General features: G+C 47.9%; 1 protein-coding gene across 1 annotated transcript in view; it reads right to left on the bottom strand.

Annotated features, from left to right (window-relative positions):
- The window catches only part of LOC115118813 (microtubule-actin cross-linking factor 1-like), a 268,887-nt gene that overhangs the window by 80,329 nt on the left and 164,949 nt on the right, over positions 1–23,609 (bottom strand). The window contains 22 exon segments of the mRNA XM_065017706.1: positions 502–668; positions 3,911–4,228; positions 4,411–4,610; positions 4,881–5,004; positions 5,200–5,373; positions 5,673–5,864; positions 6,147–6,488; positions 8,083–8,247; positions 8,503–8,736; positions 8,941–9,090; positions 10,074–10,358; positions 10,517–10,669; positions 10,965–11,180; positions 11,278–11,433; positions 11,598–17,891; positions 20,043–20,178; positions 20,324–20,415; positions 20,565–20,687; positions 20,811–20,909; positions 21,021–21,128; positions 21,418–21,501; positions 22,468–22,627. Of these exon segments, the coding sequence (XP_064873778.1) occupies positions 502–668; positions 3,911–4,228; positions 4,411–4,610; positions 4,881–5,004; positions 5,200–5,373; positions 5,673–5,864; positions 6,147–6,488; positions 8,083–8,247; positions 8,503–8,736; positions 8,941–9,090; positions 10,074–10,358; positions 10,517–10,669; positions 10,965–11,180; positions 11,278–11,433; positions 11,598–17,891; positions 20,043–20,178; positions 20,324–20,415; positions 20,565–20,687; positions 20,811–20,909; positions 21,021–21,128; positions 21,418–21,501; positions 22,468–22,627 (9,972 nt within the window).

Genomic DNA, 23,609 nt, shown 5'->3' with positions numbered 1-23,609 from the left:
TTGTCCAGTCAGATTAAGATTTGTGAAAATCTGGCTTGTCCTGCTCTGTGTATAAATTTGTAAGGCATTAGTGTGAAGATAAATGTCATGTGTCATATTTCAGACTGTGATGGTGGCAGTAATGTGATAGTGTATCAAACGAACAAAGAATATATATAAAGCCCTTTCACAAAGTGCTTTACAGATACGCAGCCTAAATCCCCAAGGTGCAAGCAAAGCAGAAGTCTTTGTGTTTTATCTAGCCATCTCCCTCTAGTGGGATTGGTGCTGCACTACAAGCCTAGGTGCACCTAGAGACCTCCCTTTGATTTTGTATTCGTCTCGGCTTTGTGTATTATTCTAAGGCAGTGCTTACCCATTGTGCACAGGGTCAATATTATATATTTTTTTATTGGTTATGGTTCCTTGCATTTTTTGGCAGGGCTGTTGTACAGTGAACTGCAATGCCTTGCATTGATTCTAGAATGGTTTTGGCTCCGTTTATTCTAAGGCAGTGCATACCTTTCATTGATGTTGGATTCCAGTCGGGCGAACTCATCGGACACCTCTCTGACATTGTCCAGTAGGGTCTGTGTGCTGGTCAGGGCCTTGGCTTGGCTCAGGTCTGTCCCCAGCTGGCAGAAGGACTTCAGGTGACCTGCCTCCTGCTCCTGCTCCGCTCTCACCCCCTGTAAGTAGTAAGGCAGATACAGATATGATATCTGAAGGTAGCAAATCCTCCCTGAAATCTCTTACAGCATAGTCTCTTGTGCCATCTTCCACTTCTCTGTTCAAACAGACATCTTAACATTTCTATCATCCTCTCACCTCTATGGTCTGCGACACTGATTTCTATGGTTCTGCAAGACTATCCTCCTGTCATCCTACATTAAATATCTATGGTCTCCCCGACTGATCTATGGTCTAACTGATGTCTATAGTTCTGGAATTCTGCTATCTACAGTGGGTTCCATAAGTATCTCCCCCTTGAATTTCTTCACATTTTATTGTGTTACAAAGTGGGATAAAAATGGATTTCATTTACATTTTTTTTGTCAATGATCTACACAAAATACTCTTGTAGTGGAAGATTTTATAAAGATAAATTCATATTTAAAAAAACACTAATATATCTTGATTAGACAAGTATTCACCCCTGAGTCAATACATTTTAAAAACACTTATTGGCAGCGATTACAGTTGTGTCTCTTGGGAAAGTCTCTAAGAGCATTGCACAATTGGATTGTGCAATATTTGTCCATTATTATTTTCTAAATTCTTCAAGCTCTGCCAAGGTGTTGGGGAACATAGACATCAATTTCAAAAGTCTTGCCATAGATGTTCAAGCAGATTGAAATCAAAACTGTAACTTGGCAACTCAGGAACATTCACTGACTTCTTGCTAAGCAGCTCAAGTGTAGATTTGGCCTTGTGTTGTAGGTTATTGTCCTGCTGAAAGGTGAAGTCCTCTCCCAGTGTCTGGTGGAAAGCAGGTTTTCCTCGATTTTGCACGTGCTTCACTCCATACCGTTTTTTATTCTGAAAAACTCTAGTCTTTGCCGAAGTCAAGCATACCCATATCATGAAGATGACAGGCTTGAAAAAAAGAAGGAAGCAGCTACTCAGTGATGTGTTGTGTTTGCTCTAAACATAAAAGGGTTTGCATATATTCCAAAAAGTGTATTCCTTTGCCATGTTTTTTTGCAGTATTACCTAGTGCCTTTTTGCATACAGGAGGCATGTTTTGGAATTGTGGTATTCTGTAGATTTTCTCTCTTCTACTTTGACATTAAGGAGTATTTTGTGTAAATTAATGACCCCCCCCCCCCCCCCCAAAAAAAATTAAACTATTTAAATCACACTTTGTAACATAACAAAATGTGAGTATCATAATTATTTTCTCTAATTTCAGTTATTTTACATATGTTTGTGCATTAATAACTATAATTTCCATGTTAACAAATTGCAAATGAATCTTTCATGAGGTTTAAAAAAAATACAGATCTATACCAATTTCTTTTCAATTGTACAGATAGACCAATTTAGACCAATCTAAACTGCCTATGCATCATTATATAATCATTGTTTAATATCTGTGTTTGGCTAATGTACTACATATTTTACTTTCTCAACTCTATGATTCTGGAACACTGATATCTATCATCCTGCCCCTCACCTCTATGGTTCTGGAACACTGATATCTATCATCCCGCCCCTCACCTCTATGGTTCTGGAACACTGATATCTATCATCCCGCCCCTCACCTCTATGGTTTTGGAACACTGATATCTATCATCCCGCCGCTCGCCTCTATGGTTCTGGAACACTGATATCTATCATCCCGCCCCTCACCTCTATGGTTCTGGAACACTGATATCTATCATCCTGCCCCTCACCTCTATGGTTCTGGAACACTGATATCTATCATCCCGCCCCTCACCTCTATGGTTTTGGAACACTGATATCTATCATCCCGCCGCTCGCCTCTATGGTTCTGGAACACTGATATCTATCATCCCGCCCCTCACCTCTATGGTTCTGGAACACTGATATCTATCATCCCGCTCCTCGCCTCTATGGTTCTGGAACACTGATATCTATCATCCCGCCCCTCACCTCTATGGTTCTGGAACACTGATATCTATCATCCTGCCCCTCACCTCTATGGTTCTGGAACACTGATATCTATCATCCCGCCCCTCACCTCTATGGTTTTGGAACACTGATATCTATCATCCCGCCGCTCGCCTCTATGGTTCTGGAACACTGATATCTATCATCCCGCCCCTCACCTCTATGGTTCTGGAACACTGATATCTATCATCCCGCTCCTCGCCTCTATGGTTCTGGAACACTGATATCTATCATCCCGCCCCTCACCTCTATGGTTCTGGAACACTGATATCTATCATCCCGCTCTATGGTTCTGGAACACCTCTATGGTTCTGGGAACACTGAACACTGATATCTATCATCCCGCTCCTCGCCTCTATAGTTCTGGAACACTGATATCTATCATCCCGCCCCTCACCTCTATGATTCTGGAACACTGATATCTATCATCCCGCCCCTCACCTCTATGGTTTTGGAACACTGATATCTATCATCCCGCCGCTCGCCTCTATGGTTCTGGAACACTGATATCTATCATCCCGCCCCTCACCTCTATGGTTCTGGAACACTGATATCTATCATCCCGCTCCTCGCCTCTATGGTTCTGGAACACTGATATCTATCATCCCGCCCCTCACCTCTATGGTTCTGGAACACTGATATCTATCATCCCGCTCCTCGCCTCTATGGTTCTGGAACACTGATATCTATCATCCCGCTCCTCGCCTCTATAGTTCTGGAACACTGATATCTATCATCCCGCTCCTCGCCTCTATGGTTCTGGAACACTGATATCTATCATCCCGCCCCTCACCTCTATGGTTTTGGAACACTGATATCTATCATCCCGCCCCTCACCTCTATGGTTCTGGAACACTGATATCTATCATCCCGCCCCTCACCTCTATGGTTCTGGAACACTGATATCCATCATCCCGCCCCTCACCTCTATGGTTCTGGAACACTGATATCTATCATCCCTGATATCTATCATCCCCCTCGCCTCTATGGTTCTGGAACACTGATATCTATCATCCCGTTCTGGAACCCTCGCCTCTATGGTTCTGGAACACTGATATCTATCATCCCGCCCCTCGCCTCTATGGTTCTGGAACACTGATATCTATCATCCCGCCCCTCGCCTCTATGGTTCTGGAACACTGATATCGATCATCCCGCCCCTCGCCTCTATGGTTCTGGAACACTGATATCTATCATCCCGCCCCTCGCCTCTATGGTTCTGGAACACTGATATCTATCATCCCGCCCCTCACCTCTATGGTTCTGGAACACTGATATCGATCATCCTGCCCCTCACCTCTATGGTCTGTCTGTAGTCCTCCACACTGCGGTCAGGCTGTCCCACAGGGCTCAGAGCTCTCAGGCAGGTCTGAGTGAAACCCTGCAGGTCTGCACTCAGTCTCTCATAGTTCTCCAGCTTGGGCAGGAGCCCCCGGAGCTCAGACTCCCTTTCGGCCTGCTTGGCCTGTGCCGCGGCGTAGCTCTGGGTCAGGCTCTCTAGTGACGCCTGGAGCCCGGAGGCCGTGGAGGCGTCAGAGCTCTGGAGCAGTTTGGAGACAGAGTCGCAGGTGGCCTCCACACTGCCCTGTCTGGATAACAGCTCCTGGCGTAGTTTCTGGAGCAGAGGGGAAGTGGGTTAAAAGAAGCTCATGTAACACAACTGCAAAGTGGACAGTGGAGGTGTGTATTAGATGTGAAGGGGGAAAAAAGTGTTCAAAGGAGATACATGTAGAAAAGAAACAGTACCAGAGCTGCAGACTGTTCCATAGTAGACTCCCTGTATTTCTACTATGGTACCTGATTCTGTGTGAGGGCGTCCTGGACAGCCTGGGCGGTAGGTTGGACGGGCCCGGGGGTCAGCAGCAGGCCGTCCAGCCAGGCTAGCAGACCCTTCAGCCCCTCCTGGACACTGACCGACTGGGCTACGGACGTCTGGAGCTGCTCAGCCCGCTCCAACACGGACTGAGACAGAGAGCTGAACCTCTTCTCCAGACCATCTGGCTCAGAGAGAGGAAGGGGGAGAGGAGAGAGTGTCGGTGTGGTTACTTTTCCCCATTACGATGTGTTTCGGGGGATGGCTATAAAGACGTCGACAGAGACGGGGGTTTTAGGGATAGTAAGTGGTCATTACTGGAGAGCCACTGCATGATCTCGGAGCATATGGAGGAATGGAGGATATTCATCGATATGGGGGAGTGTATGAGATATAAAACAATATGGAAGGTTATGAACGGCAGAACAATAGACATTGTTGTGAGCTGGCGTACCTGCAGTGCTGGTGATCTCAGCAGCTCTGAGAGTGGGGGACTCCCGTGCGTCGGCCAGCTCTCTGCCTGACCTCCTCACCTTCTCCAACTGGACTGACCGCTCCGCCAGCTCATCCTGCAACAGCTGACCAGAACACAGGGAGAAGGGGGGTGTTGAGGTGCGGGGAATAGAAAACAACAGAATGTTCCATCCCCTCTTCATAAAGAGCGAGATGGCGATAATGTCTCAGCTTTCAGTCACATGTATATACTGTATTAAATCATTCAGCCTATTTCCATACCCCATCCACCGGCGGTATTCCTATGCTCTCCCTCTCACCTGTACGGCCCGCAGTGTGTTCTGTAGTGTCTGTGTGTCCGTCTCGCCGCTGGGTCCGGCTATACTCTGGTTCTGTTCCTGGGCGCTGAGCCAGGTGTGGAGCGACACAGCCTCGTCCTGGTACTGCTGGCAGCGCTCCAACAGACCCGACAGACGCCCGCCCAGATCTGACGACTGGAGAGGGAAGACAGGGGGAGATGAAGATGAACAGGTCACCATCTCTACTATGGAAGTAGGTCAACGTCCAATATCTCTACAGCCCACTTATGGTTATCGATTGATTGTTAGGTATGTAAAAAATATATGTAAAGTAATGAACCAGGCTTATATTTCAAAGGGACCTTTAACTTAACTGACTAAGGCACGTCTTTCATCACAATCCTGTCCCTTTTGGATATACCTCTACTGTGCATTGGTACACAAAGCACAGTAGTAATGAAGAACACAATCCCCCTACTCTATATGAGACCCACCTTGGTGTGCAGCGCAGTGTAGCGGTGGTTGGCGTCCTGTAGCTTGCCCGTGACCAGCTGCTTGGTCTCCTCCAGGGCTGGGTCAGACCCTCCTAGCTTCTCCAGAGCCCCCTGGACAGAGTCCAGCACCTTCTGACCAGAGATGGACACAAAGCGCAGGTCTGCCTTGTGGCAGATCACATCCTCCGCCAGCTGGAAGACAACAGGTTCCAGGTCAGTTCGATACAGTCAAGAATGTGTTCAGTTACAACGTTTGAAACAGTAGACTTAGCATCTTGAGTATCATGACTGTGTGTATACAGCTGACAGTAGGAGTGAATATTGCTACCAACTGCCAATATAAACCCTGAACTATTGTTACAGTAAGCCTATATGCTTGCATCTCGCTCATGTAAATCATCTCTCTATGGCTATGCAATGTAGCTTTTCTCTAACGCACACTAGTATAGGAAAAGCCAAAATAACAACATATACCTTCCTGTGCTCTTCCAGTCTCCCCTTCAGGCCCTGTGCGTCAGTCTCTCCTTCCCCCAGGGAACCCAGCTCCCCCTCACTCTGTTCCAGCCAGGTCCCCAGGCCTCCGTGCTCCTGGAGGAACTTGGCCAGTTCGTCCTTAAGGGCCTCCGAGCGCCTCAACCTCTCCTGGCAGGCCCGCAGCTTCTCCTGGTGTTGGGTCTGGAGCTGGTCAAGCTGGTCCCGCAGACGGCGTTTCTCCTCGGCTGGCACGGCCGAGTCGGGCTGGTCCAGGAGGGAGCGAGCGTTCTGGGACACCTGCATCAGTTGGGCCTGCTGTGCCTGGAGCTGCTGGAGCTCCGCCTGTAGAGGGTTCAAAGGTCGTATATGGTCACAGTGAGCATTAGTGAGGGTTCATCTCAATAGACTTAACAGGCTTTGTACAGACAGTGGCAAGTCAAATTCAAGGACTTTTAAGTACTTTTTCTATAACTTTTTTCTAAACTATATTTATTTTCAAGGACCATCAAATTTGTAATAATTAATATTATGCAATTGTTTCTAGTCGCCACAAGATGGAAATATATCGCCACAACCTCATAAGAAAAAAATATATTTTATCACTATTTTACAAGTTCTACTCAATACTTTGTTTCATTACTTATTTACTATATACAGCCATGTTCACAATGCCAAAGTGACGCATTTTCTGCACCTTATATGGTGTGGGTTGGTTGGGTCCAGTGACGTAGTGGTAAAAAAACGTGGATAAACTACACTAAACAAAAATATAAAAACGCAACATGTAAAGTTGTTTCATTAGCCAAAATAAAATATCACAGAAATGTTCCATGTGCACACGCGCTCCAGCAGGTAAATTTCACTGGTCATCCCCAAAGCCAACACCTGCTTTGGCCGCCTTTCCTTCCAGTTATCTGCTGCCAATGATTGGAACGAATTGCAAAAATCACTGAAGCTGGAGACTTAGGGAGATCCCTTTCTAACTTTAAGCATCAGCTGTCAGAGCAGCTTACCGATCACTGTACCTGTACATAGCCCATCTGTAAATGGCACACCCAACTAGCTCATCCCCGTATTATTACTTAACCTCTTGCTCTTCTGCACCCCAGTATCTGTACTTGCACATCATCATCTGCACATCTATCACTCCAGTGTTAATGCTAAATTGTTATTATTTAACCTCTGTGGCCTATTTATTGCCGTACCTCCCTAACCTTACTACATTTGTTCACACTGTACATAGATTTTTCTATTGTGTCATTGACTGTACGTTTGTTTATGTGTAACTCTGTTGTTGTTTTTGTCACACTGCTTTGCTTTATCTTGGCCAGGTCACAGTTGTAAATGAGAACTTGTTCTCAACTGGCCTATATGGTTAAATAAAAAAATAATTAAAAAAAAGGCAGGATTGAATCTACATTTGCCCAGCATTTTAACCATCGATGTGATGTTTGGCGGTGTCTAATCAGTTCTGTACCTGCCTGGCTGAGTGGCAGTGTGGGTGGAATGAGCGAGCTCGCCTGACAACCACTGTGCAAAATATATGAGGAAATTCATTTGCCAATACTTCTTTCTAATATTTCTCATAAATATATTTGATCAATATCAGTTCTCCTCTTGTTTAACTTAAAGTACTTTTCAAGTACCAATCTGAGAAAATGTCAAGGTATTCCAGTACTTGAATTTCAGATACTCTAAGCACCTCAAGCACCTTGTGCAGACCCTGCCTTAACTGGAAAGGATATTAGGAGAGGAAGCTACCTTCGTTTATTGGGAAGCACGCTGACTACCATTCAATAACCTGTGCCAAGCACCTAAAAAGGCACTTTTAGAAGCCTTTTCTGCAGTAGTATGTTTCATTCCAAACACATTTAACTGTATACCACAACAACAAGAACAAAATGACTTTCATAAATAAACAAGGAGAATGTCTAACCTGGAGCATGTCGCTGTGTGATTGGAGACCTCCCTCTGGCGATGTGGAGGAGGATGAGGAGAGGTGGTCAGTAACGGTCATCCCAGGCTGGTTGAGTGAGGAGAGCTCCTCTAGCAGGGAGTCGATCTGGCCCCGAGTCTCCTGCAGCTCCTCTACTGCCTTCGCCTATAGGGGAAGAAAACACAGGGGAAATATTAGAACAAGACCAAAACAGCACAGATCAGGGCGAGTGTATATTTCTACCAATGAAAATGCAGTCAGTGAATGAAAGGCCCTTCACCACAATTGACACAGAAACACAAAGGGAAGAGCTTTTCCTCTGGGTTAATTGCCACACTGTAGCCATTTCCATAGCATTTTCTCAGCAATCAAAACAGTATCCATAAAGATAGAAATTAAACAAATCGCAGAAACCCTTACCCTCTGTGTGTTCTGTTGGACGGTGGTGCTGATGGCCGTGTCCAGCTGGACCAGGGAGGACTGGGCCGTGTCGGTCAGTGCACTGTACTGCTCCTTCATACGGGACAGTGCCCCCTGGAGGTTGGCCTTCTCCTCTGGACTCAGGCTGTCACCGTGCTCCGCCAGGAACTCCTCCACCGAGCGGATGGTCTCCGCTACGCCCTCGCCTCTGGTCAGCAAGTCCTTCTGTACGTCCTGGGGGAGAGAGAGAGAGATGGTCAGATATAGAGGGGTTACAGACGCTCCGACAGTTTTAATGTTGTCTAGTTCCTATAACTGTGGATCCTCAGAGACCTAGCATGGTTGAAACCTGGCTACATTAGAGGTCCGGGAGCAACTAAACAACATGTGGGTTCTCTCCTTACTTGAGACATGGAGGTGAAAATCGGAGTTTCTCACCTTTAACTCTCTCTGTTTCTGCTGCAGCACATTCACGTCACCTGACTCGGCTCCCGCTCTTTGATTGGCCAGCATGCTGGCCGCTCCAGCCAACCACATCGTAAGGCCTTCCAATTTCTGTGAGCATTCTGCCTTCTGCTGCTGCACCACCTGAGAGCCACATATGAAGGTCGAAAGAGAGATGGATGGAGGGAAAAGGAGAAATGCAAGCAAAAAGAAAGTGTGAGAAAAGTAATATTGCCCGTTTTTGCTAATAAACAGTGGCCAGTCCATAACAATGAATCAGACCCCTAATGTCATTTTCCACTCAGCTAAGCAGAAGCACACGAAAACCAGATCTTTTTTTATTTTTGTTACACTTCTCTTCACCAGCCAGTCACACTTCCTTGTTTCTAAACCCGTTTCATGTCATCTGAGCCAGACTTTGCCAGACTTTGAGCAGGATGTGTCCAGATTCACACACAGACAGACAGATTCAGATATAGAAACAGCAGCATCATCAACAGGTCAGTCAAGCCAAAACAACGATACACAAAGACAATCAAACAAATGGTGTCCTGGTATGCTATTTGTTCCTTTCTCCCAGTATCGTACAACAAGGGGGAGAGGAAAAAAGGAACGCGCTCAAGCCACAGCAAGGCTTCTCTGACTGAAATCTCTCTAGCCTTCTCCGTCGAGGCGCAAGCGCATTTCCTTCTGTGGCAATCTGGAAGAGCAAGGCAGACATGTTAATTCACACCGGTGTTATACAGGGACACATGCAGAGGACAAAACACGTTTGGCATAGAAGCCTGTTGTGGTGCGAGTCGTAACATCAGTCACCATACTGGTGTAAATGACAAACCCCATTTAGACGTATGGGTGGTTGTGATAGTGAGCTTGCAGATATGGTAAACAAGACAATTACTTTTGAAGTTAGTACAGAATATTTGCCTTGACGGATATTATTAATAATATGTATTTTGGGTTTGCCAGTTACAAAAAAAATGTGATAAAAGTGAGAATTTAGTGATAGATAGCATGACCACAAAAGTCATATGGTAAAGTATGCTATTACTGATGATTGAAAGTATTTTAAACGTGCATTCCACCACTCCAATGGGACTGTGCAACATAGCCAGCGGTTTGCCAACCTCTCTCTCTCTCGCCCTTTCTCTCTCCTTCTCCTCTTCTTCTTTTTCTTTGCGCCTGCGCTGCCTCTCCTCCTCCATCTCTCTCTGGGCGGCGAGGGCGTCGGCCTTGGCGTGGGCTTGGCCAGCCGCTTGGTGGAAGCCCCTCTGGAGCTGTTGTAGCTGCCCCAGGAGGTGCCTGCTCTGTTCGGGGGCCAGGTCCTGAGCCCGCTCCGAGATGAACACCTGGATGTCAAAGGCCACCGTGTTGACGTCATTGGAGCGGGCCGAGAGAGACGACTGCAACTCCTGACGGAGAAAGAAGAAGGTAGAGAATGAACTGAGGAACAGCTGGACTTAACGCAAAGTGTAGGCTGAATCCGAACAAAGGTCAGTAATTGGACACTTGAAAGTGCACAAGAAGAGGGTACAATATAAAACTTGAAGCATGGGGTGAGTGTGCTAACCTTGCACAGCTGGAGCCGTTGTGTGAGCTGAGCAGGAGTCTCGCCCTGGGTTTGTCCATCCATTCCTGTCATTTGTGCCTCAGTCTCCTTCAGCCAGGAAAGAATATCCTCGACTCGCCCTCCAAGTGACTTCTGTTCTCCAGTCAATGCCTCCTGAGAGAGAGAAACAAACCGCACTGATTAGCAAAGGGTGACAATAATTGATTTAAACACCAAAAACACACAGGTTTCATATATCAATCTACTATACCAGGGGTATTCAACTCTTACCCTAAGAGGTCCGGAACCTGCTGGTTTTCTGTTCTACCTGATAATTAATTGCACACACCTGGTGTCCCAGGTCTAAATAAAACCTTGATTAGAGGGGAACAATGTAAAAATGCAGTGGAACTAGCTTTGAGGTCCAGAGTTGAGTTTGAGGGCACTGTACTATTCTATGTACCATTACCGTATATGCGTCTCTGTGTGCGTGCAGCCCCTGCAGGATGTTTTCAGAGACCCCTCTGGCAGCATTGTAACCTCGAGCTAAGCTTCGGCCATCCTTCTCCAAGGCCAATAGGAGCTGAGGTGGGACTTCCTGTGGGCGGGGCTCCAGCAGCTGCCCAGCAGCATCCACTGCCTTGTTGACCTGGGGTTCTAAATCCCGAAGTTCTAGATCCAAGGTCTGAGATAATAGAACGTTTTGTCAAGTTTGAAACCTAAGATTTCAATTGTGGTAACATCCTAGATCATTCATTTTCAACAGGTATCAAATATCTTACATCTGTTTGTCTGATGATGTCATCAAGAGCAATGAGGCTGCGACCAATAGACTGTTGCTGCTGCTGCTTGACGCGAACCTCGATGTGTCTCACCATAGAGAGCAGAGCCACAATTTGCTGGTCACGTTCCAGGCATTCCTGGCGGAGCAACGAGGACTAATGGAAAGGGAATGTCACATGAGCATCAGTCTGAATGGCATTTTTCCAATAAACAGAAAAATTGACATTTGACAGCTTATTATTGGGTTACACATTACAGATAATGTATGAACAAGTAGAGACAATTTGCATTTCACCTACTAAATGTATAGATTGCTTACCTTTCCCTTCTTAGCTGGGCTTTTCTCTTTCGTTATCTCCAATGCTTGGATTTCTCCATCCTCCTTCCAGCTGTCAGTTGTATCAGAATCAGGTACTTCTGTTGTATCAGATTCAACAATCTCATCAGACTGTGGGGTCTCAACAGACCAGGACCGTCCTGATTCTGAGGACTCAAGGTACTTTTCCTCTTTAGATTCTGTTTCAGTGGTACTGTCGAGTTTCTGCTCCTTCTGTTGTTTCTTCTTCTTCTTCTTCATTTTGCCAGTGGTTTTAGCCGGCTTGGTAGCAGGTGCCACAGAGGCCTTGACCAGATGGGCGCCCGACATGGATACAAGGGCTACAGGAGAGGCATCCACAATGTCAATAACACAATGGCCGTCTGGGTGGACATCTTTCTCAGGTGTACCAATCCTAAATTGTTCAATTTCTTTGCAATGCGGATCAGTTTCTCTCCCCAAAGAAATGTCCTCCTCAGTTTTCTCCTCCAGATGTACATGGACTTGGTATGGTGCAGTGGTGTGGGTTGATCTTTGTTGATTGGCGTCAACTCCACTAGGACTCTTAGTAAAGGCAGCCATTTTGTTCATCTCGTCACCACTTGCCACCCTTGTTACATCACTGTCTGATTGACCGTCTTGCTGCTTCTCAGTCTTCCGCTCATCCGCAGAGACTGAGCTGTCAACATCAGCCGGTGTCGAATCTGCTCTAATGTGGATGGATGGCTTCTCCTCTGTCGCAGGTTCAACTTTTTCTACCATCTTAGACTTTTTGTTCTTTTTATTTTTCTTTCCCGACTTGGTCTCTTTAAGCTGGTCTGTTAGAGATGTATCCTCCTCCTTTCCTTCTTCAATCTGGTCTAACACAACCTTCTCCCTTTCCTCTTCCCTTTTAGACTGGTCTGATCGAACGTTCTCCTCTTTCTCTACTTCTAAAGCCTTCTTCACTTCCTCTGCTGCTACAGTTACTGTAGAATGGTCAGGCGCAACTTTCTCTCTTTCTCCTTCTCCCTTCTTGTCAATTTCCTTGCCCTCCCTCTCTTCTGGTGAAACCTCAGGACTCCCCACAGTCTTAACTTCCTCTTCGGACGTCACCAAACTCTCTCTCTTCCCCACTACCTGACGCAGTGCCACTAGCTCCTCTGCAGCTTGCTTCTCACTAACACCACGTCCCAACACCTTCCTCAGAATACTCTCTTTTGCCTTCAGTAAAAGTGTCTCTTTATCTTTGGCTACTGGGGTGGTTTTTAGAGTGAATTCCACCTCTTTCCTATCCTTATGCTCCTGCTGTCCAGTCTGTTGAGAAACTGTCTCCACCCCATCTGGATCACTCTTTTCCACAATCTGCCCCACCTCCCACTTTTGCTTATCCTTGTGGACGGATGAGCTCTCCTCTGTCGCTGGTTCAAACTTTTCTGCTCCTATGGGTATCTTAGACTTTTTGTCTAAGCTTTCGAGAACAGCCTTCGTTAGTGCCACTTCAGAATCGGCTTGATCGCGGATGGATGGTATCTCTTCTGTCACAGGTTCAACCTTCTCTGATGCTTTAGATATCTTGGATGTTTTGTTCTTCTCTACCCGTCTTTGAACCAAGAAGACCTTGTTCTCCGTACCCTCTCTCTCTACCTCGGGAGCATCTTCTATGGCTCCTGGTGGAACTGTAGAACCTTCCCTTACTTTGCCAATACCCTTTGGATCGCCAAACCTCTCAACAGTCTGTACCTTAGCACCTTTGAGTGCAGATTGAACATCTTGCACAGGTGACTCCTCTTTCTCCTGTAGGGTAACATAACCTCCAGTGGACTCAGCACCCGTATCCTTACAATTATGACCTTTACCCTCTGAATGTGCATTCTGGTCTTTGTTTTCTGTTTTCTGTATATCAGCTTTTTCTGAGGGTCTTTGCTCAGTATCGACCTCCTTTCCTTTTCCTTTCTTCTTATTCTTCCTCTTCTTTTTGCTCTTACCTTCGGCCTCCTTAGAATTGGCTGACGCATGTCCAAGATCATCACGCTCTCTGGCCTCAATCTTTGTATCCTGCTCAACCTCCATTCTACCTTGCTCCACCACTCTCTCAGTACTGTCTTCTACCACATGTGTCTTCCCTTCATCTCTCTCAACTAGGGTAGACATGTCTATGCTGCCCTCTTGATCTCTACCTTCTCTGCCAATGGCCACTGTCGAATCCATCCGTGGTTCTTTGCCCAAAGCAGACTGCCCCTGCAACATGATTGAACTTCTTTCACCCACTGATCTAGACACATTTTTGTTATCTTTTTCTGGTGTTCCAACAGTAACATCTTGCGGCGTCTCCATCTCCCGAAGGGCCTCCTGAAGCCTTTTCTCTGCATTGTTTGTAAACTGAGCCAACAAATTGATTGACTGGTTTGACTCAATTTCCGATGACTTCCTGGCTATTGAGGCCTGTTCCATCTCGTCTTCAATGTGAACAGAGCCATGGTGTTGCATAGCTCCTGACTGCGTGAATGTTTCAGCTTCTAGAGTCTTCGCAATGTCCTCCGCGATCATCAAAAGGTTATACCTTTTTTCCGACTCTTCTGGATGTGGGGTTGGAGAAATCACTTCAGAGGTTTCGATAATTATTGGTTTGGTTCGGTTTGGCTGTCTGGCTTGGCTGTCTGGACTGGATATTGATAATGTGTCTGCAGGACTATAGGTCCCACTTGAAGAGGCAACGGGTGTTGAACTATCCTCATCGTCACGTTCTACTTCCGTGGAGCCCAAGTTGGCCTGGAGCTCTGCAGCCATTTCCCTGGATATAAGTCCATCTTTGACAGCTTTCTTCAGGCTTGAGACTCTCTGCCCAGTGGAAGGGTCAAGTAAGCCCCCTTTCAGAACCTGGTTGGTGGCAATGAGCCTGGCCATATGTTCTCCCACCAGCCCTTTCTTAGAGGCTTTAGGTAGAGGGATCCTAGCTCCATTGGAAATATCAATAATCCCTCCAGTGTCTGCCTGGCTTTGCAACATTCTGAGTGCTGGGACTGGATCAACTTGTTGAGATGCAATTGCTTTAGCTAGGTTCAGGATTTCACCTGTTTGCTTATCCTGGATTCCCTTGAAAGGCTTCACTTCCAAGAAGCGCTTTCCACTCTTAATGTCAATCTTGCCTTGGTTTACAAGGTCTGAGTAAGGCACAATTTGGGCACTTTGTGGATCCAACAAACCTTGTGTTACACCTGGAGAAACCATTGCTTTCTTGGCAATGCTCTCATTTAGCAGACCATCAGAGACAGCCTCTGTCAATGTAAGTCTACACTTTAAATCGGGGTCCAAAATGGCACCTGTGGATGCCTGGAGGAGGGCAGCATCTGGGTTTGAAGAGAGGGCTACCTCCCCCTGACATGCCCGCTCTAACTCCCACAGTTTTGGGGATATGGCACAGTCTACCAGACCTCGCTGCAAAGCATCAGAAATTGACAGTCTAACTCCAGAGTTGTGGTGCACGATGCCACCCTCCGCCACTTGTTGGGACAAGGCTTGATATACTTCCTCCTGCCCAAGCAAACCTCTTTCAAGGGCCTGCTTTAGGGGAACAGGTGACTTCGTCTTGGGATCTACAACCCCATTCATTTGCAGCTGCAATGTTGCTTTGGTGAGCGATGCATCTGGGTCTGAGCCTTTTCCACGGCATGACTTCTCCAATGCAAATAGCTTCTCTCTTTGGTCCTCCTCTATCAGCCCAAGGTTGGCTGCCAGTGTAACAGACACTTTTTTGTCTCTTCGCAGGTCAACCACTCCCCCTGAGGCCACCTGGGCCTCCAGGAGCCGAGCAGCTGTGTTGGAGTCTATCAGGCCTGCCTGAGCAGCATCCTTCAGGGAACAAATCTTCCCCTTCTCGACATCCACTACCCCTGCCAGGGTCTTCTCTGATTTCAACACACGCCACATCAGGTCTTCGTCAAGCAGACCCTCCTGCATCACATCCTCCATGCTCAGGGATTCGCACGCGCTGACATCCAGGAAACCTCCGAAAAGTCCTGCCTTGGCCATCAGCTTGACTGCAGTGTGTCCAGGGAGGACCCCCTGAGCCACGGCTTCATCTGGGAGAAGCCGCTGCCCTCCTTCAGTCAGTAGACCCCCTTGCTGAAGCTCCGAGGCCAACCTTTCCAGCTCAACATCCTCCTCAGTCTTCACCACTGCTACCTCTAATCCCATAACCTGGGGTAGGGTCTTCTCTGTGACCCTCTGAGTATCCTTCAGAGCATACTTAACTTCAACACTCACAGGCACACTCTCCTTTTCATCTGCCTCTGATGGGGAGATATCAGGTTCTTTGAAATATTGGGTTGGCATCAAAGTCTCTGGCTTTACCGGTGTCGAGTACATTTCTAAGGTTTCCACAAGTGGACTGTCAACATCTTCCACGAGTGAGTCCTCCTCCTTCGCCTTCCTGTGACCACTCACTCTTGCGCCCTCTGATTCCATCGCTACCAGCCCATCTTCATACGAGTCTGTCATTTGCGTTTCCAGTAGTCCAGCTGAGGGCGGGGCACTTTCAAAACTAACCATTTCATCCTTTTCGCCTTTTACTTCTCTATGTACACCTCCATCTACCTCCTCACTTATTCTCATGGTTGAGTCAAGGTCTACCTGTCCCATCTCCTTTATTCCAGTTTGATTAGCCTGCAATGTGTCAGGTGTACCATCCCATCCTTGATTATCAGCTTCTTCTACCATCTTTCTGGGATAAGTATATTTTTCAGGCAAGCTGAATATTGCACTCTTTTCTTGGACCTTTCCAACTTCCCTTGTCTGCGGAGTATCCGGCAAACATACATCTGGCGCCACTTCCATACACTCCTGTCTTTCTGTAGTCAAACTCAACCCTTCCTCAACCACTCCAGGTATAGGATCCACATTGATCAGACCAGCAGCAGCCTTGACAAGTTCCACCAGCTCAGGCTCGAGCAGCACTAAGCGCTGGCCAGAATGGGCATCCACATAGCTGTGGGTCATTACATGGAAAAGCAGGCGGTGATGTGCCTGCTCCTCAGGGGCCATTTTCTCCAGGAATGAGGGGTCACAGTTGAGCCCTGGGGAAGAGGACGGAGGATGGGATGTGCCAGTAGAGCCCCAGAGTAGGCGATTCAGTTTTGGGGAACCTGACTGGTTCATATTGTGTAGCACATCTGGGATCTGAATCTCCTTCAGAATCTCAGCCACTTTGGGTTCAAGGACCTCCTTAGCCTGATTCAGGGACACAACCTTGGGGGTTTCCGGAAGGTAGAGGGCGCCTATCGCATGGCGTTGTCTCAGGATGTTCCAAGCTAGTTCTCCCGAGATTACCCCTTGTTGTAGAGCCTCTGCAATGGGCAGCAGCTCCCCTGACTCAGGCCAGAGCATCCCTATAAAAGCCCAGAGGGACTCGAGCACCAGAAGGGCCAAATGAGGTGAGAGCAGGTCCGTCTGGATGGCTTCCTCCACCCCTAGGCGATCCCCAGTTACAGGGTCTAGTATCCCACCACTCTGCAGCTGGCGGGTCAGCATGGCACAGGCCAGATCCTGGTCCATCAGATTGTGACGCACAGCATCGTTCACAGTCAGAAGATGCCCAGAACGGGGGTCAGAGATGCCACCAGCAAACAGCTGGGTCTCCAGTAATCTCACTGCTACTTGCCTGTCAATCAGTCCCTCTTGGACGGCACGGAAGATCCCGACCTTCCTGCCAGATCGGAGACAGACTGTTCCTCCTGGTTGCTGTTTCACTGGCAGCAGATACAAGCCGGTGTCATCGCTGAGGACGCAGCGCTGCTGCAGTTCAGACAGATTCAGTTTATCGGCTGTGTTGGGGTCAATAAGCTCCCGCCGATTGACCCGTGACCCGAGCTTGGTGTAGACCCTTGGGGTCAGCAGGCCCATCTCTCCAGCACTATTCAAGGTTAGTCTACCTTCTCCTAAATCCCTCAGGCCTCCTGTGTTTATCTGCAGCTCCAGGATACGCAGCCCCACCTCCTCTTTGATAAGGCCCGCCTCCATGGCTGCAGCCACTGGGAGGAGCTGGCCCTCCAATTGTTCTGTCTGGTCGACAAGATGCAAGGCACTCTCCAGCTCTGATAGGGATTGGCTGATGCGACTATCAATCAGGCCACAGTTGAGGCCCTCTTCCAGTGATAGGCTCACAGGGGAGTCAGCCTGAAACAACCCGCCCACGGTGAGCTGGGCCTCCAACAAGACATGGCAGGTGTCCAGGTCTATGAGGCCACGCTGTGCAGCTTGGAAGACTGGGACGGTTTCCATGTTGCCCAGGTCAATAACTCCGCCAATGGCAGATTGGCTCTGAAGATAGAGAAACAAATAAAGTGAATATTTGAGCTTCCTTTTACCGACATACTTTGTTTAACAGTCTGATGAGTACTTTGTTGAGGAACCCACAGCCCATAAGTATCCAGCAAGAAAAAAATAACCCTTCACCCAAGAGCCATAATAATTACTTTGACATAATTATGGCGACAAAAAGCATATTTCAATAGCTACAAGATGATATAGCATGCATCTTTTTTAAATTTTTTATAAATGTGTATATTCCCACATAATTTCTCTTTCGTCATGGCACAAGAACACTTACCTCAGTTCGACAAAGCACTAAGCATGCTACATAGCGAACACAAATGCAGAAAACCAATATGCTACGCAACCTCCAAAAAGGGAGGTAAGGAAAACAGGAAAGAAAGGAGAGAAAGACAGATGAAAGAAAAGAAGATCTAGCTCGAGGAGGCAGGTCAGATCGGAAGCGAGAGAAAGCGAGCACGACTTACCGAAACGGAGCCGCCGGTCCCGTGGTGGACACATTAACAGGCCCGAGGGCTCGGCAGATTGAGGAGCGACAGGTGAGAAGCTCGGTATTAGGATTCTGCATGCCACACTCAGTTCTACCCGAGGCACTGCCTGTGATGGCCCTGACTCACCTGACTGACTCGCCATTACAATATACTCCATAGGAGTTTGGACCATTCACTAGCTATGGCTGAGAGGCATTAGTTACTTCTGACTGCGGTTCATTGGCTCGTTCCAAATGTCCTCGCTCAAATCTAACCTAAATTGACTCCACAATGGACTTCTCACCGATTCTTTGCTCACTGGCTAAGTACCAGATGACATAGACTAGCTCAACTTAAATATAGATAATAGGATACAGTCCCTTAACTACAGTCCCTTAACCACAGTCCCTTAACTACAGTCCCTCTTATCCTTTGCTGAGAGATGGATGTCCTTGATTCTCTTCTGGCAGCTGTTAGTGATTTTGAAGCAAAATGCTGATTATTTCACACATTAATGCATTAGACGGCACAAACACATACACACACACACTGTGATCTGGACACATCATGCTCAAATGGTGAAGTGGGGGTTTGCGTAGCTGGCCTCTGGCGCTCACACTAAGCCGACACTGGCAGTTAGACACTCTTCGCTGGCAAGTGATTTGATGCAACGCGTGTACATTTTTTCTTGAGAGTAAAGAACTACCCAGAAAACCACAACCATTCGTTGAAAACACACTCGTGGGTGGAGATTTACGGCCACACACCAACACACTCACTCTCATACAATATAACCCTGATACTCTCGGTACATCCCCGGTACTGGCTCACACACGCATACCATCACATTTGGACTCATGTATATGGTGGTGGTGGTGGGGGGGGACATGACAGTGTGGTTGGACTTTGACTATGTGAACGAGTATGTGCACGTGTTTATGGAGAGGATGTATCTGCTTCTGAAGGTTTATGGCTGAAACATTAAAAAGGTAGTCTACCTAACGTGCGGGGACAGTAAACAACCATTGTAATTTAGTGTAACACCTACTGACTACTAATGACTGCTCCGAAGTGATGTGGAGCATACGGAGGGAGGGGTGACTGTGAATGTGCTCTAACGAGGGTGACTATGAAGGCAGGCTGAGGGCGCACCTCCTATCAAAAAGCTACTATAGCTAAATGGTAGCATGACTTCTTCGGCTCACCGACTACTACGCCAATTGGGGGCCATAGATTAGTCTTTAAGCAGATGTGTTTGATGACGATGACGATGATGGGTGACACGGCTGCAAGCAGGTTGCTGGTGCAAGTGAGGGTGGCTCACCATGCAATTACACACGAAATGGCTGTTAAACCAAACCGAGTCTATGAGGTAACAACATTCAGTATGGGCGATGATGGGTGTCAAAAAATGCACACGTGGTGACGGGCAACACACAGCATGCGACACACTCTCGCTCACACACAAACGCGCTCAGCTCGTGAGCATATTCCATTTCAGACCCTCAAAATTCACAATAGGCAGACAGACATTGTCAGTGAGCAACACACTTGAACAGCAATGTCGTAAGCTCGCATTGGCAACTCCGCTAGTGAGTTTACGGCTTGAGCCGCAACCGCTCTACTCCCTTCCCCAGTCACCCTCCCTCCTTCCCTCCCTCCACTCTACCTTTCTCTGCTCCTCTTTGGCTTGCTGTTGCACCAGCTGTTGCAGTTGGGCGGTGGAACTGTCACACAGCTGGCTGTAGGTGGCAGTCAGCTCGTCCAGCTGGGATGTTACCTGGGCACGTTCCTCTGGGGACAACCTAGAGGACAAACGTTTCTGTCAGTTTGAACTTGTGTGTGTGTGTGGTGTGGTGTGTGGATATAGGTGAGATGTTACTGAGTGCCCTATACAGTATGTGTGTTTATACAGTGGTATTAATGTGTGTAAGAGAAATGTGAACTGACTTGCTGGCCTGTTTCGACATCAGGAAGACTTGGGTGTTCCTGATAACCTTAGCCACCTCCTCCTTCTTAGCCGCTAACTGCTCACTCACGGCCTATGAACACAACACAAATGAACATTTGAAAAAAGTAAAAACCGGTACACATATTTTATCGGCTAAAGAGAGTGTGATATAAGAAAGAAAAGTGGATGCGTACAATATTCAATTCCATAATATACTAGATGCATTTCATATTTCTGTACCTCCTGCGCTGCGATGGATGACTCGGCGGAGGAGTCCCCTGCTCGGCCCTGGAGGCCCTTGACCCAGCCCAGCAGCTCTGACACCTGGCCTACCCTCTGCTGCCTCTCCTCCTCCACCTCTTTCTGCAGGGATCGTATCACAGATTGGCGGTACAGACAATAAATCTGACAGACACAGAGGAAGGTTGAAGACACCAGAAGAGAGAGCGAATGAAAAACTGAAAAAAAGAGCGAGACACACAGTACCTCTTCTTCCTCTAGCCTCCTCAGTGCATCGCTGATGTACTTGACGTGCTGCGTCGTCAAGGTAACCAGGGCTGTGTAGCGCGTGCGCAAGTCCATGAACTGGAATGGCAAAGAAATGTCATTGCTTGTGGCTTCGCACGATGACATTGGCACACATATTTCTAGAAATACATTAGCCACACTGTGACGCTCCCCTCCATCTCTCCTCACCTCCTGCGTGATGGCGTCTGATGAAGAGTGCATCCTCCTCCTCTTCCCGGTCGACTTCTGCGTCGACTCCACAAACGCTCTGAATGTCATCAGCTGCAGCTCGTAGTCCTGAAGGACACGGATACGTGTAACTTATTTACATCAAGCAGAAAATGACTTTTCTGTTGTATTGTTATGGGACATTTAGTGTGGAAATTGGCTATCCAGTAGCCTACCTCAATTTAAAATATATGACACATAGCAAGAATAATCATATTTTGAGACAGACATCAAATCACATTTTATTTGTCACAACCAATAAACTACAGGTGTAGACTAACAGTGAAATGCTTACTTTCCCAAATCATCTAAAAAACGCATCTCTACATTACAATGACAAAGTGATGTTGTCATCTACCTTCACAGAGGTGCAATACTGTTTTGAGTGCGTTTGGCACTCGTCCAGTTTGGTCTGGTTCTTTTCGATGTCGGCTACTAATGCCTGAGGAGAGAATCAGGTCGAAGAGAATAGATGTTATTTACAGATGTCACTCAACCACAGTCAGATCTTCCATTAGTTTCAATCACTCTCCTCATTAGCCTATTTTAAAGAAAGCTATTTCTCATCTCTTTTTTCCCCCCAATGAACCTCTCTATGGCTGGGTCAATATCTATCTACTGTGTAGCCGTTCTACCCGCCCCCGTCTCGCTCCGCCCCCTTCTACCAGTCTCGCTCCGCCCCCTAAACCCGTCTCGCTCCGCCCCCTCAACCCGTCTCGCTCCGCACCCGTCTCGCTCCGCCCCCTTCTACCCGTCTCGCTCCGCCCCCATTCTACCCGTCTCGCTCCGACCTCTTTCTACCCGTCTCGCTCCGCCTCTTTCTACCCGTCTCGCTCCGCCTCTTTCTACCCGTCTCGCTCCGCCTCTTTCTACCCGTCTCGCTCCGCCTCTTTCTACCCGTCTCGCTCCGCCTCTTTCTACCCGTCTCGCTCCGCCTCTTTCTACCCGTCTCGCTCCGCCTCTTTCTACCCGTCTCGCTCCGCCTCTTTCTACCCGTCTCGCTCCGCCTCCTTCTATCCGTCTCGCTCCGCCTCCTTCTATCCGTCTCGCTCCGCCCCCTTCTATCCGTCTCGCTCCGCCCCCTTCTACCCGTCTCGCTCCGCCTCTTTCTACCCGTCTCGCTCCGCCTCTTTCTACCCGTCTCGCTCCGCCTCTTTCTACCCGTCTCGCTCCGCCTCTTTCTACCCGTCTCGCTCCGCCTCTTTCTACCCGTCTCGCTCCGCCTCTTTCTACCCGTCTCGCTCCGCCTCTTTCTACCCGTCTCGCTCCGCCTCTTTCTACCCGTCTCGCTCCGCCTCTTTCTACCCGTCTCGCTCCGCCTCTTTCTACCCGTCTCGCTCCGCCTCTTTCTACCCGTCTCGCTCCGCCTCTTTCTACCCGTCGTTCGGTCTCCATCCATCCCTCTCACCGTTTGTTGTGCTAGTTGTTCAGACAGGACTTTGCTGTCAGTCTTTCCAGGCTGTGTGTTTTCCTGTCTCTCAGTGGTCTCCTCTATCCAGTGGATCAGAGCAGAGTGACCATCTCTGTACTGCTGCAGGACCGAGCCCAGGGCTTCCAGCTCCCCTCGCCTGAAAAAAACACACCAACACATCACATACCATTCAATGAAGTACCCCAATCAGTGATATGGGTCTATGCTCTTCTCTATTTCACATTTGACCAGAACGGTGGTTTTCAAAACCTGTCCCCATCTCAAGGAAATACTGTATTCATTTAAGCATAAACCTACAGTATAAATACTGAGTGAGGATTAAGCTTCACATAATACTTTTATAAAAATGATCTGACTAACTTTGACTCCATCCATCCATCCACCACTCACCGTGTGTCCATCTGTCTCTTGACTCCATCCATCCACCCACCACTCACCGTGTGTCCATCTGTCTCTTGACTCCATCCATCCATCCATCCACCACTCACCGTGTGTCCATCTGTCTCTTGACTCCATCCATCCACCACTCACCGTGTGTCCATCTGTCTCTTGACTCCATCCATCCATCCATCCACCACTCACCGTGTGTCCATCTGTCTCTTGACTCCATCCATCCATCCATCCACCACTCACCGTGTGTCCATCTGTCTCTTGACTCCATCCATCCACCACTCACCGTGTGTCCATCTGTCTCTTGACTCCATCCATCCACCACTCACCGTGTGTCCATCTGTCTCTTGACTCCATCCATCCATCCACCACTCACCGTGTGTCCATCTGTCTCTTGACTCCATCCATCCATCCATCCACCACTCACCGTGTGTCCATCTGTCTCTTGACTCCATCCATCCATCCACCACTCACCGTGTGTCCATCTGTCTCTTGACTCCATCCATCCATCCACCACTCACCGTGTGTCCATCTGTCTCTTGACTCCATCCATCCATCCATCCATCCACCACTCACCGTGTGTCCATCTGTCTCTTGACTCCATCCATCCATCCATCCACCACTCACCGTGTGTCCATCTGTCTCTTGACTCCATCCATCCATCCATCCACCACTCACCGTGTGTCCATCTGTCTCTTGACTCCATCCATCCATCCATCCACCACTCA

The sequence above is a fragment of the Oncorhynchus nerka genome, linkage group LG4, assembly GCF_034236695.1.
Source record: "Oncorhynchus nerka isolate Pitt River linkage group LG4, Oner_Uvic_2.0, whole genome shotgun sequence".
NCBI classification, from domain to species: domain Eukaryota; kingdom Metazoa; phylum Chordata; class Actinopteri; order Salmoniformes; family Salmonidae; genus Oncorhynchus; species Oncorhynchus nerka.
This window is presented reverse-complemented; position numbering and strand designations above follow the sequence as displayed.